Source organism: Arachis duranensis, chromosome 9 (genome assembly GCF_000817695.3).
Source record: "Arachis duranensis cultivar V14167 chromosome 9, aradu.V14167.gnm2.J7QH, whole genome shotgun sequence".
In the NCBI taxonomy this organism is placed as follows: Eukaryota; Viridiplantae; Streptophyta; class Magnoliopsida; order Fabales; family Fabaceae; genus Arachis; species Arachis duranensis.
In genome coordinates, this window is record NC_029780.3 from 97,185,689 (window position 1) to 97,199,655 (window position 13,967).

The 13,967-nt window shown below is 32.8% G+C and overlaps 1 protein-coding gene across 1 annotated transcript; it reads right to left on the reverse strand.

The window, feature by feature from the left end:
• Positions 1-1,209: 1,209 nt before the first annotated feature.
• LOC107466358 (ethylene-response factor C3) lies at positions 1,210-2,328 on the reverse strand. The gene has a single exon (XM_016085335.3). It carries the CDS (start codon positions 2,241-2,243, stop codon positions 1,539-1,541), a length of 705 nt encoding a protein of 234 aa, XP_015940821.1. The 5' UTR covers positions 2,244-2,328; the 3' UTR covers positions 1,210-1,538.
• Positions 2,329-13,967: the final 11,639 nt, after the last annotated feature.

The window sequence follows — 13,967 nt, forward strand, 5'->3', positions numbered from 1 at the left end:
TGCACACGTGATAAAACTATAAAAAAGGATAATATAATATTTGAGATACGTCATAAAATTGGAGAAGTTGGTCCAAGCGTCCAACCAGTTCAATTAGACCAAAATAATGAGTTCTGGAAGAAGCTTCTATTGCTTCAAAGTTGGACTGAACAGTTGAAGAGTATACAGATTCTATAATTTCTAACAGTTTCTCATAAAATTCTAGAAATCCCACCAACTTACCTAGGCACCTTCCTTCCCCTTTCCTTTCCATTATTTGACTTATTTAGTTTTTGACATAAAAATATTGCTACTAAAAATTAATAACTCTTCTCTTTAAAATTTTGGATTCTTGTTTTTTAATTAATTCCCTATTGAGCAAGTAAAGTTTGATACTTCGAACCTTATAGCTCATCAATATATCCCATCACGGTCTATGTTTAATTTGTGGTCACAAGAGAAAGAGACAAATTTAGCTTAATAAGGTGGCAAAATAGAATGCCACTTGTTTGTTTTGGACATAGCAAGTTTGATAAGATTTTGATGACAAATATGTTTATCATCATTTTCTCATTTAACACTGTAAAGGCATCTATATTCAATATTTTTCATTTTCTCATTTTTTTTTAACACCAAAAGAAGCATGCCATCTCATGCACCACGTTACAAATCACAGAAACTACTGTTGCCTTAAATAATTGGACTATATTTGCTTTATTAGTCAAAGTCTAGATAGTCAAATATAGCTTTCAATCAACACTTAACTAATATGTTAAATTTTTTAAGTTTTATAAATTTTTATATTTATATAATATAAATCAATATAATTTACACCGATATGATATAGAATTTGCACATAAATTAACAAAAATATACATACACGAGTTGTTATATTTTACATTCCCTATATCAAAATTTTACAATATAATACTTGCTATTTGAGATTTGCATGTGCTATTATTGATACTTGAAAAAGTATCGACTATTATTAGATTGTTAAACATTTGTTTAAATACGATATCTATTGTGTTTGTTTGTGCCTGAAAATCTGTTTGCCAAACTCGGAAAACCTTTTTCTAAGACTGTCAAATACAAGGAAAAAGAAGGTTGGCAAAATGGTTAAGAAAGCCTTTGTTTGTGTGCGCACACGCGTGCCTCTCTCCGTGCAAAACTCGACCATGCATGTTGACTTATACATATACAAATAATCTTATGATAACGCTAAAATGATAGTCACCCTCAAATTCATTTTGGACACTAATTAATTAATAATTATATTTAGCCCCACATATATAGATACATAACTGCATTCCTTATCTTTTAGGCTTTACAGCAAAATTTTAATTAAAAAACAAAGAGGGGTAGGGAAGAAAGATCCAAATTTTGATCATTCAAACATGATGACAAACCTATTTTTGCCATATTAAAAAAAAGTTTGAAAAAATAAAATACAAGAACAAAAGAACAAAAGTAATTAAAATAATTAACACTAACATGCAGAGCTAGCCTTGAAGATTTTGGATTGAATTTTTAAATCAAAATTCCAATTGATGATTTCTTCACCAAGGATTAGGAATCTGATCAGACGACATCAACAATTGTTCCAAGTAATCAGCACCAAGATCCTCAAACACCACTGCATTATCTAACCTAAGATTATCGTCAACATTGTCCCTGTCCTTAACATTGTTGTTGTTCTTCTTAATACCAATTTTCCTCCTTAATGAGTGCTTCCTCTTCAAGGCTACAACAGGGGAGCACCCTTCTTCTCCATCACCACCATAGTTCATCTCCCTAAGCGACTGCTTCACCGTCTCCACCGGGAAATTAAGGATCGCTGCCGTTCCCCTCATCGAAAAAGCGGCTTGATCATAAGCCATAGCCGCTGCTTCCGCACTGTCGAATGTCCCCAACCACACCCTTATGCCGTGCCGAGTTGAGTCTCTTATCTCGGCCGCAAACTTTCCCCACGGTCTTCTCCTGACACCTCTGTACGACTTCTCCTTCCTTTCTGTTGCGGCACAATCGCCACCATTTTCCTCTGAGCTAACCTCCTCCTCCTTTACCCTCTCCAGGGGACCCTGGCGAGGGGTGTCGGCGGTGGCAATCATGCCATAGAGGAGCATCTCTTCAGGGTCGTTCTCGTTGAATGGAAGGTACCCATTCCACGAGAATGACTCTGAGGAGTTGCTAAAGGAGCCGAAAGAGGAGGAGGAGGAGTTATCGGAGGTGGGAGAGTTGAAGAAGTGAGAAGTGGAATCCATTGATTGTTGTTGAGAGTGTTGTGAAGCAGGGGAAACAGAGGAAACAGAGTGATAGAGAGTGTGGTAGCTCTCTGCTTTTTGAAGTTGGTCCCTCTTATTGCTTAATCCTCTTATATATATAAATATCCATTTTGGGACCACTGTAAAACTGTAAAAGCCGCCACAAAAGCGAATACGGTAAGAATTACAAATGCGGATATGGGGTGAAACCCAATAAGTGATGCACACGTAGCCGTCTTAAAATATTAGTACCAATAATAATCAATGGATTTAAATAATGAACGGTTTAGTTAGATACTACAAAAATATGGACCTACTTTTTAAATTAAAATAATAAAAGTAAAGGAATTTAGAATTAGTTTGGATTAGTTTTTAAAATAAATTTATTTTTATTTTTTAAAAATATTTTTTAATAGAAAATAATTATTTTATATTTAGATAAATTTTTTGAAAAAAAATTTAAATATTAAAATTTTTTTGTTTATTTTTTAAAAGTAAAATAATGTTAATTTTTTGGAAAATAAATAATAATTTTTTTTAATAAAAATATTTTTTTAAAAGTTGTATTTAAATATATTTAAAACTTAATAAAAATATTTTGTTTTTGATAAAAAAATATCTCAAATAAATTAATCTAAACCAACACTTAGTTGATACAAAAAAAAATAATTATGAGTTTTTCACCATATATTTTCATTTTTATTGTCATGAAATATTGACAAATTTTTTTAATATATTTTGTTATTTTTTAGATTAAAGTATATACTAGCATTTAAGTTAAAAGAGAAAAACTAACGTTTGTTATAGGACAATAAAAGTCAATTAATAATTACCAAAAAAAATTCATATATCCATAAATTTTAAAATTGTATAGCCAAAATTTATGTTCACTAATTATTAGTTTTGTCTCAAACAATTATTTTGCGAAACTATTAGTCATGTATTAAAATCAATCATCAATATATTTGTATATAAATACATGTGTGGTTTAATTTATTTTTAATATGTATTTTTTGATGTCAAAGAATAAAAAAAACAAAAAGAACACACGAAATACTAGAGAGGTAGTTTTGTTGCAACAATACTGTTAAATCTTTCCAAGGCTCATCACATTTCAATTGTTGTATGCAATCAGCAACTTGGTTGGCATTTCTTTGAATTAAGTTGACTTTTGTTCTCCAATTCCACCTTAAAATCTTTTGATTTTAGTCACCAATTCATTATCAAAACTTTGCACTTGGTTGTTCCTATCATTAATAAGGATAAAAGCATCCAAATAATAAATACCCATAGTCGTCCCTGAGATTCACGCAAATACCCATAGTAATTCCTAATATCCCGATTTTCTCATCGTAGTCCTTCAGATAGAGCTTCGAGCACTCAAACTGGTCCCTGAATATATTTCTGGTGTGACTCATCACCGGAGCGCTGACGTGGACTCGATTTGTCACGCTGGAGGGGTCCCAACGACTAGCTGAGCTGGCTAATTTCCAAATTACACCCAGATTGGTCCCTCCTGTTGTATATAACCCTAAATCCCCAAATTCTCGGACACTTCATCTCTTTGTCTTGTTCATCTCTTCTCCTTCTTTCATACACTTCTTCCTGTTCATTTTTTCGCGATATATATTGGTGCTTCGATGTCATGAAAAATTGGTGGCAAACCATCTGCATAAGCATACCTTGACTCGAGATCCATGAGGAATTGGTGGCGAACCATCTGCATTGTTTGGCAAGTAGATCTCCCACACACCAAATTCATTCTGTTTAGATATATTAACCGAAGATGATTACATGCTCTAACTAGCACAATTATTTGTATACATTAACTAAAACATACCGGAGTCATTACAACGGCATTTGGATTTCAATTGTTGAAGTCTCCAATTAATGCTGCTGACTAAGAAAATATCCAATCATTTTTAAGACACATGTCAAACTATATTTTTACATCGAAAATAAGATTTTTGTTGAACTTTAGATGAACATCCAAAACAGAGTTTTTAATATACAACCCCTTAAATTGAATTTGAGCATAAAAAGAGAAACCAATTTTAATAATAAGAGTTAAGAATATAATATGAAAGCATATATACCTTAGCTCCTGGTGTCCATTTTTTATAAGTAATTCCTGTGATACTACAAAAAATAGTAGTAATATTGATAAATAAGTTGGTATTAATAAAAGTAGATAAGTTCATAGCAGCTTTTTTAGCAAGAAGTTAGATACCTCTACCTAAAGCCAAAATTTTCATGACCGCGAAAAAATGGATCTAGGCCACCTTCATACTTGTCGATATCCTCTCGCAATCTCAAGTATCGTCCGAAACTGTAATTTGAAAAATTTACATGATCTAGCAACTCAAATAGTTGTTCCACAAATACTTAAAGGAAATGAAGCTTAAAAGTGAGGTTACAGGAAATCAAGATGGTCGCGGTGAGTAAGCAAAAGTGGATCAATTTCATAGATTTTCTTCCCACAGCCAGGTGGAGGGATGATCTTAATTCTAACAGTTTCTTGTCTTTGGATACCAATGTCTTCTCAGCATGAGTTCTAGCACTATATTCTATAAGAGATGCCGAAAAACAGAACTTTTTTCATTTTCAATTTCTCTGAAATTTCTAAGCTACTTTCTTGATTAAATCACCAACACTATGAAGAATTGAATACCCTAAAATATGAATTCAACAAAACAATATTTGAAGAAATACGTGATTAGCAATCTTATCTAAGCTAACTATGATTTCTAATTTTCTATTCACAAAAGTGCCACAAAAGTATAATACATTCTTGATTCTTCATATGCACATGACATTGAAATCTCCAATCACAAAAGCACATTTTTTTAATTAAATTAGGAATTTCAAGTTCTTCTGTTAAGGAAGAAGTATATTCTTAATCTCTAGAAATAACTACAGAGAGAGTTAATTTTACAAAATAAAGCACAAATAGCTGAAAGAAAAAAAAAGAAAAAAAAAGAAACGTGCTACAATTGGAACAACATTCCCAAAATCGGTTTATGAAGTAGAACACTTGTAATTATGAAACCCCACAAAAGATGAAATTTAGATTTGGTAAACACATAACAGAACCTCAACTACACTAACAACTTGCATATCATCAATCAACACTGTATTAAAAATGCAAAGTAAGAAAAGGGAAGGTTACCTTGAGTTCGATCACAAAGTCAGAATCATGTTCTTTTCGTGAAGGAGGGGAAGAACGATAACAACTTTTGATCGAATTACTTCTTCTCTCAAATTTTTCTAGCCAGCGAATACAACCCTACGGCTACGCCATTGATGGGGAGATGAAGAACAAGTCAGAGGGTGGAAGAAGAAGAGACGAGTGAAGTGAAGCGTTTGTGAAAACATCTAAATGGCATCGTTTTTGGCTATAAAGGGTGCCAAACCAAAACGACGACATTTTGGACCCTCCCACGTGGCAATCCGAGGCCACGTCAGCGCTCCGGTGATGACTCATCACCTGAAATATGGCCAGGGACCAATTTGAGTGCTCGGAGCTCTATCTGGAGAACTACAATAGAGAAATCGGGATCTTAGGGATTACTATGGGTATTTGCGTGAATCTCAGGAACGACTATGGGTATTTACTCAAATAATCCGTCTCGTAAGTGACCTCTCTAAATCCAGCTTTCCATGCTAGAATTAGCTTTCTCTAAATTGCAAAAAGTTCGCTTCGAAGAATAGTAGCAAGTGGTAAAGAACCAGCACAACCACACAACCAAGAGCCATTATAATCACGCAATACACACCCAAAACTAGCAGAGTCACCAAATTTACTAGCATCACAGTTTACTTTAACCAAAAATTGGGTAGGAGTAGTCTAAGAAAGTAGCAAATAAGAAGGAATAGACACATAATGCATAGATAAGAATTTATGAAATTCAGATTGAAAATTTTTAATATATATTTATATTCTAATATATCATTTATATTAATAACTGATTTTAATAGCTAATTTTAAAACAAACGTAGCATAGTCTTTATTTTAAGATAAACTTTGTGATGGTTATATTATGAATAAAAATTCAATAATTTCAATGCATTCAGTTAATTTGTTGTCCAAATGATATTCATGCATGATATCTATGATATGATCCTCTTTATTAATTTAATTCTCTCTATTGAAGTGAACTTGGATCAAGACATTATCGATAAATGTCCCAAGGCCTTCTGTAATATTTTAGAGTAAAAATTTGACAATAAAAAAATCTTAGAATTCTTTCCTAAAAATCTAAAGAACCATATTAGAGTGAAAATTAGTGAAATTCTTTAATTTACAAGAATGAATAACCTTAAAAATATTTGAACGTTCTTCTCCTGTATTCCAAAATTTTTTAACATACTTTCAATGACATTATTATCAAATTCAACTAAAGACTCTAATTCTGAGAAGGCTTCTTCTTTATCTCTTAGCTTGTTAGAATAATTACTTTAGTAGTTTCTGTTATTTTTTCTATTCTTATTTATATTATATATATAGTCTGCTCAATTTATATTGTGAATCAACTCATTAATTCAATACACTTTAGGTTGGTAAATTTTAAATTTATAATTACAAAAGGTCAATTTAGTATATATTTCTAAAAAATAATTATATTTTTTTATATTCTAAATAATCTTAATGTATATAGTTGTCCCATATTCTTGTTAACACATAAAATCTCATTTCTTCTTATTTATTAAATATGATCGATAGTTTGTTATAAAATCACTTCTACTAACAATTTATTTTGTGTTTAATAAAAAAATAGTCAATAACATATTTACTATAATTAAATATTAACCTCCTTATATTATGTTATTGAAAGATTTTAGTGACAATCATAAACAGTTATTAATAAAGACTTTTAATTTTTAATGGTGACAAAATCCTAAAACTTGTGATTGTAACAATATTGCAAATATATGTGTCACAATAAGTAAATTAACTAAAAGAACTAGTGGTCATAATACTATTTCTACTAAAACTAAGTTTATTGAATAAGTGGTCATAATACATATCATATTGAAAACCATGTTCTAGGCAAATTTAATCAACAGAATTCAGAATATGCACTTTACATAATCTTTTATATTCTATTTTTAGATATAAATAAATCATGCAGTCAATTTTATTAAACCAACCTTCATCAACCCAACATATCAATAACACAAAAGATATTCAATAAGTAGTTGAGAGCTATTGGTTAGTAGATAAATATTTATGAGGTTAGTTGGTAATATCCCTATAAATAGCGTGACTCTTATCTCATATAAAAATAATTTCAATACATATTTATCTTTTTCTTGATTTTGTTATGGTATCAGAGTTATTACGACTCTGTTGATACCCAAAATATGGTTAAAACTTTTAATCCTAATAATAAGTCAGCTCCTCCCTTTCCTCATTCTTCTTCATCACACACAATGGATATTTTTCAAGATCAATCCAGTCCCTATTATATACATCCTAGCAAAAAGTTTACGTTTGTGCTTGTTACTCCTGTTCTAACAGAAAATAACTACCATTCTGGAGCAAATCCTTCACCATGGCAGTTATTTCCAAAAATAAACATGATTTTCTTACTGGTATAATACTCTCACCCCTTTTTGAAGATCCTCCCTTCCAAGCCTGGGAATGTTGCAATAACCATCCATCACTCAGAGTGTGATATATCTTAATACTGCTACTTCTGCTTGGGTTGATCTTAAAGAACGATTTTTTTATTCAGATCTCTTACGCATAGCAGAATTACAAGAAAAAACTTACAGCCTAAAACAAGGTACACTTACCAACACTGACTTCTATACTTCTCAGAAAATTCTCTGTGAGTAACTTGAAAACTCTAGACTGCTTCCTATCTGCACTTGTTCAGCTAAAACTCATCGAAACCAAGACTTCATCATCATATTTTTGAAGGGCTTGGATGAACGGTATGCAGTCATTCGTTCACAGTTACTTCTCATGGACCCTCTGCCTCGTGTGACTAAAGTATTCGCAATGGTAATTCAACATGAGCGTCAGATCCAAATCGGGTCTAGTATTCTGGATGAGCAGCAGATTCTCACCGCTGCATTGGACACTCGATGCGTCTCCTATGGCCATGGGCGAGGCTCTGGTTCCGCTAGCGCCGGACGTGGTGCTCCTCCTTCCAAGCTTTGCACATTCTGTGAAAAATGGGGTCACACCGTAGATGTTTGTTATGAAAAGCACGATTATCCCTGAGGTCATCTGCGATTCTCGGGACGGCCACATATTTCCAGAGAAAGGGCTCCCTCTTCTGTGCACAGCACCGTTGCCTCCTTCCAGTCCTCTCTGTCCCAGCTACCGAATACCCTAATTCAGAGGGGAGGGAATGCGTTGAAGACAACCCAAGAGCAGTCAGTAATGGAATTGACCCCCTTCCAACATAACACTCTCTTGCATTTTTTGAAACGGACTGAGACCCATGCTTCAGAAAATAAAGATGAGAATGGCTCCACTTCCTCTCAAACTGAGCTACTTCCTAGCCCATGTTTGGGTATTCATTTACTTTGTTCTTCCTATACATTTTTTATTTTAAATGATATTATATCATCCTCTAATTTTTCTAGTACTTGGATAATTGATTCTAGTGCTACAGATCATATAATTTTAAATCTTTTAAATTTTATTTTTTACACAAAAATTAAACCTATTATTGTTCATATGTCGAATGGTTCACAAGTCATTGCACAATATAAAGGTGTTGTTAAATTTTTAACATCTTTATTTTTGAATGATATCTTGTATTTGTCAATGTTTCACTTCAATTTAATTTCTGTTTCAAAAATTACCTCTATGCTTCATTGTGATCTTACTTTTTCTCAATATTCATGTCTTCTACAGAAATCGAACACGTTGAAGATGATTGGGTTGGATAAATTAAAAGAAGGATTGTACATTCTTGAAAAAGCCTTTAACACAACCAATAACACCACCATACCGTTACATTCAATAAATTCAACACACCATCAACACACAACATCTTCTAAGTTATGGTATCTCCGTTCAGGGCATCTTTCTAGACAAAGACTCAACTTCTTACATAGGTAATATCCTTTTATTTCTTCTCATCAAAATAAAATTTGCAATGAATGTTACTTTTTTAAGAAAAAATTTTTTTCTTTTTCACCAAGTTTGAGTCATACAAATGCTAATTTTGAATTATTACATTTTAATATTTGGGGACCATTTAGAACTACTTTTATTCATTATCATAAATATTTTTTAACCATTATAGATAATTTTAACTAGTTCACTTGGATTATTTTATTAAAGTCTAAAAGTGAGGTTTCACAATACATTAAAAATTTTATTGCTTTAGTAGAAATTCAATTTAATTCAAAAGTTAAAATTGTTCATTCTAATAATGGTCCTGAATTTTTAGTTACTGAATTTTATTCATCCAAAGAGATCATTCATCAACGAAGTTGTATTGATACACCTCAACAAAATGGTAGAGTAGAAAAAAAATATCAACATATTTTAAATGTTGCAAGAGCTCTCATGTTTCAATCTAATTTACCTCTTAATTTTTGGTCTTACGTTATCAATCATGTGGTTCATTTAATAAATTAGGTTCCATCATCTATTTTAAAATTTAAAACCCCTTTAAAGTTTTATATAATAAATCACCTAATTACAATGATTTAAAGGTTTTTGGATGCTTATGTTTTGTTTCTACTCTTACCAACATTCGTTCAAAATTTGATCCATGGACGTACAAAGTAATTTTTATTAGTTACCAAATGGTTTAAAAGGATATATTATCTATTATTTACATGATAAAAAGATTTTGGTATCCAAAAATATTTTTTTTATGAATTAACTTTTTCTTTAGTCACCAAAGACCTAAAATCTCTTCAGCCTACTACACCTATCCTTTACCCAAATTCTCAATCTTTACCTACTGGACAACACACACACCAACCCATTTTAATTGATCCTCCTACCCAATATGGTCCTTCCCATCATCTTTCCCCTAATACCATCTTTCTAGAAATTCCTATTTCAATTCTTTCTTCATCAACGTGTTCAACCCCTTCTCCCTCTCTTTCCGCTTCTTTCCCGTCTTGTCATATTGACCCTCACACCACAATAACCCACTCACATACATCTTCTCCACCTATCCCCCAACTCCTTTATATCAACCCCTCCTGACCAAGGATCCCTCCCCTTTTTTTCACTTATTTGCCCGTTTTCTCTCCTTCGCTTCCATTGCCACTTCGCCAAAGTCAACGACCGACCAAACCACCTACTTATCTTTTCGATTACCTATGCAACATTTTTCTTACTTCCCAAACTTCTTTATCCTCAATGTCAAGATATCTAATTTTTTCTGTTTTCTTCTTCTCCTCTCTGTCTCTTTCTCACAGATCATATATCTCACCCTTGCATTCTAAGCATGAACCAAAGACATTTTGGGAAGCCAATGGAGTTTCTCATTGGCATTTAGCCATACAGGAAGAACTTGTTGCATTAGAATCAAATTGGACCTGGCTCAGAATAGATTGTCCTCAGCAAGTAAAATTTATTGGTTGTCGTTGGGTATACAAAATCAAACGCCAGCTAGATGGATCAATTGAGCGTTACAAAGCTCATTTAGTTGCCAAGGGTTTCACCCAGACAGAGAACGTAGATTTTTTGAAAATATTCTCTCTGGTTGTTAATTCTGCGACTATCTGGATTATTCTCGCTGTAACTTCCATTTGACGGTGGCCTATACAACAGCTAGACGTGAACAATACCTTTTTTCACGATGATTTGTCTGAAGTTGTATATATGAAACTCCCTCCTAATCTCTTTAGTCGGTCCAATCAATACTGCCAGCTTCTCAAGTATCTGTATGGTTTACGACAATCAAGTCGTATGTGGCATGAGAAGTTTTAGGTTTTACTTATTTCTTGTGGGTATTAACAAACCATTTTTTACTATAGCTTTTTATTAAAGTTAAAGGCAACAAAGTTTGTATCTTTTTTATTTATGTGAACGATATTGTACTTACTGGTAATTCAGTTTTTTAAATGGCAATAATAAAAAAATTCTGAAAGATCATTTTAAAATTAAGGATTTGGGGACTTTGAAGTATTTTTTGGATATTGAAGACGCTCATTCCAATTCAGGAATTTTCTTTTTCCAACATAAATACTATTTAGAATTGTCATCTGATTGTGGTCTTTTGGGAGTCAAGCTTGCTGGGGTTCCAATGGACAGTACTACTAAACTTTCACAAGATGATAGTTCCCTACTGCAAGATCCTTTTATTCATCAACGGTTGGTTGACCGACTCATTTATTTAACCACCACTCGGCCAGATATTACTTATGCTACCCAACAATTGAGTCAGTTCATGGCCATCCTAACTCAGAACCACAGTAAGGCAGCCCTGCATGTTCTTCGATATCTCAAGAACAGCACAGGGAGAGGGCTTTTCTTTCGCAGGAGTTCATCCCTTCAAATTTTTAGTTTTAGCTATTCTGATTGGGTTGGATGTCTGGATACGCATTGATCTTTGACTGGCTACTGATTTACAAAGAAACAGGTCATTGTTGCACACTCATCAACTAAAACAGAGTACCGTACTCTTGCTAATACCACCTGTGAACTCTTATGGATATTGAATTTGTTGGGTTTTCTTCATGTTTCTTGTGATAGAACACCTGTTTTGTTCTGCGATAATCAGAGTACTCTTCATATAGCTGTCAATCCAGTTTTTCAAGAGCGTACCAAGTATTTGAAATTTGATTGTCATCTAGTACATCAAAAGGCACGGGTAATAAAGTTGTTGCCAGTCCCTTTCTCTGGTCAACTTTCAGATACTTTTACCAAGTCACTTTCAACTAAGCCTTTTTACACCAACTTATCCAAGATGAGGATTCTTGATGTATACCATCCTTCAGCTTGTAGGGGCATATTAAACCAACCTCCATCAACCCAACATATCAACAACACAAAAGATATTCAATAAGTAGTTGAGAGTTAGTAGTTAGTAGATGAATATTTATGAAGTTAGTTGGTAATATCTCTATAAATAGCATGACTCTTGTATCATGTAAAAACAACTTCAATACATATTTATCATTTTTTTTAATACTATTCTCTGTCGTTTTCTTCTTCTTGTTAAAATTCACTCTCAAGTGTCATGACTTTCTATAATTTTGCTGCCTCTTACAAAAATGGAATCCCTATCCTAGCTATTTCTCGTATTCTTTTGCCATACCTGCAAAAAAAATAAACTCACAAAATATCATTTTTTAGGATCAAATACTCAATAGTTTACTGACTTGATCCTTCATCAAATTTAAAAAGAATCTATTATTCTAATTGTTCCAACCCATCCCAGCTGGCCTACCACCCGTACCCGAAGTGCCGGCCGACCCGACGGTCTCACACGACCCGAGTTGGGGGTGATTTGAATGTCACCTCCCCCCACACGATGCACATGACAGCTAGGAAAGAAGATTCTTGAAAGGTGAGTCTGTCCCTGTGGGACCCGCCCTAGTACAGACTACATAAGGGGAGGGCCCTACCCCTCTCCAGAGATACGTCACCTACCCCTTACCCTATCTGCCGCTTTTGTATGGGCACTGACTTGAGCGTTGGAGTCCTTTTGTAGGTAGTCCCCTCCATATTACGTTGACAACTCTGTTGGTCCATAAGTCCGACCTCCTCCTCTTCACGTTGGCTCAGGAGATCCTCTCGCGCGAAGGTGATTAGAGTTAAGCTTCCCCACCATTTTTAGGTATCTGGCAGATCCGATCTGTTCAGGAACCGAGTAACCGAACATCAATCAAGTGTTTATTTTCACTCAAACCTAATTCAACATCTTAGATAATTATTACATAAAATTTATCTGCTTGAGATATCAAACAACCATAGAAATAATTGTGTGAGATAAAAACTCCGACCAAGATATTGTTTTAGGAAAAAGTTCTACCTCCACATCTAATTTTTGTTCGATTTTTATAGTATACTAAAATTTTAATTAAATTTTTATATTTTAAAAATTTATAATTAAATTTTTATGATAAATAAAAATTTTAAATTAGATATGTAGTAATTATTTTTAATTAATAATTTATTGTGAAAATATTTTAAAAATGAATATTCTAAATATTAAGAAAGTAAGTTAAAATTTTTATATAATATTAATATTTTATTTTAAAATTTTAAAGTATAAAATTAATTTAAAATTTAATAAAATACATAAATTAAAGGAATAATTATACTTTAAATTTAATATTGCTTTTGTATTTTTCTTCATGATCAGTAAAAAAAATAACAAAAAGAAACGGGGAAATTAAGTGAGAAGTGGGGTTTAAAGAAACGGGGAGGAGAGCACGTGGGTCAATTAAGTGGATGGCGGCCACGTCAGAAGAGCAATCTGTGGGTCCCTCGTGACATCAAATTATGATGTCATTACTTGTAATTTTGTTTTGCTCTTTTGTTTTGTCGCTCTCAATAATGAGAATTACGGATTCTAGCTAGCATAAAATTAATTTAATTAATTGCAAACCAGAACTAGATACGTAATAACACACCGCTAGCGATCACAATGGATAATTATCCATTTATCCGACTCGAAATGGAGTGATATCGAACCGATATATATTAAAGAATTTCAGCTTAACCACTTTACTTTTTAATAAATTTTTAGTTTTTTTTTTATTTTAAAAATAACTTCCATAAAAATATAT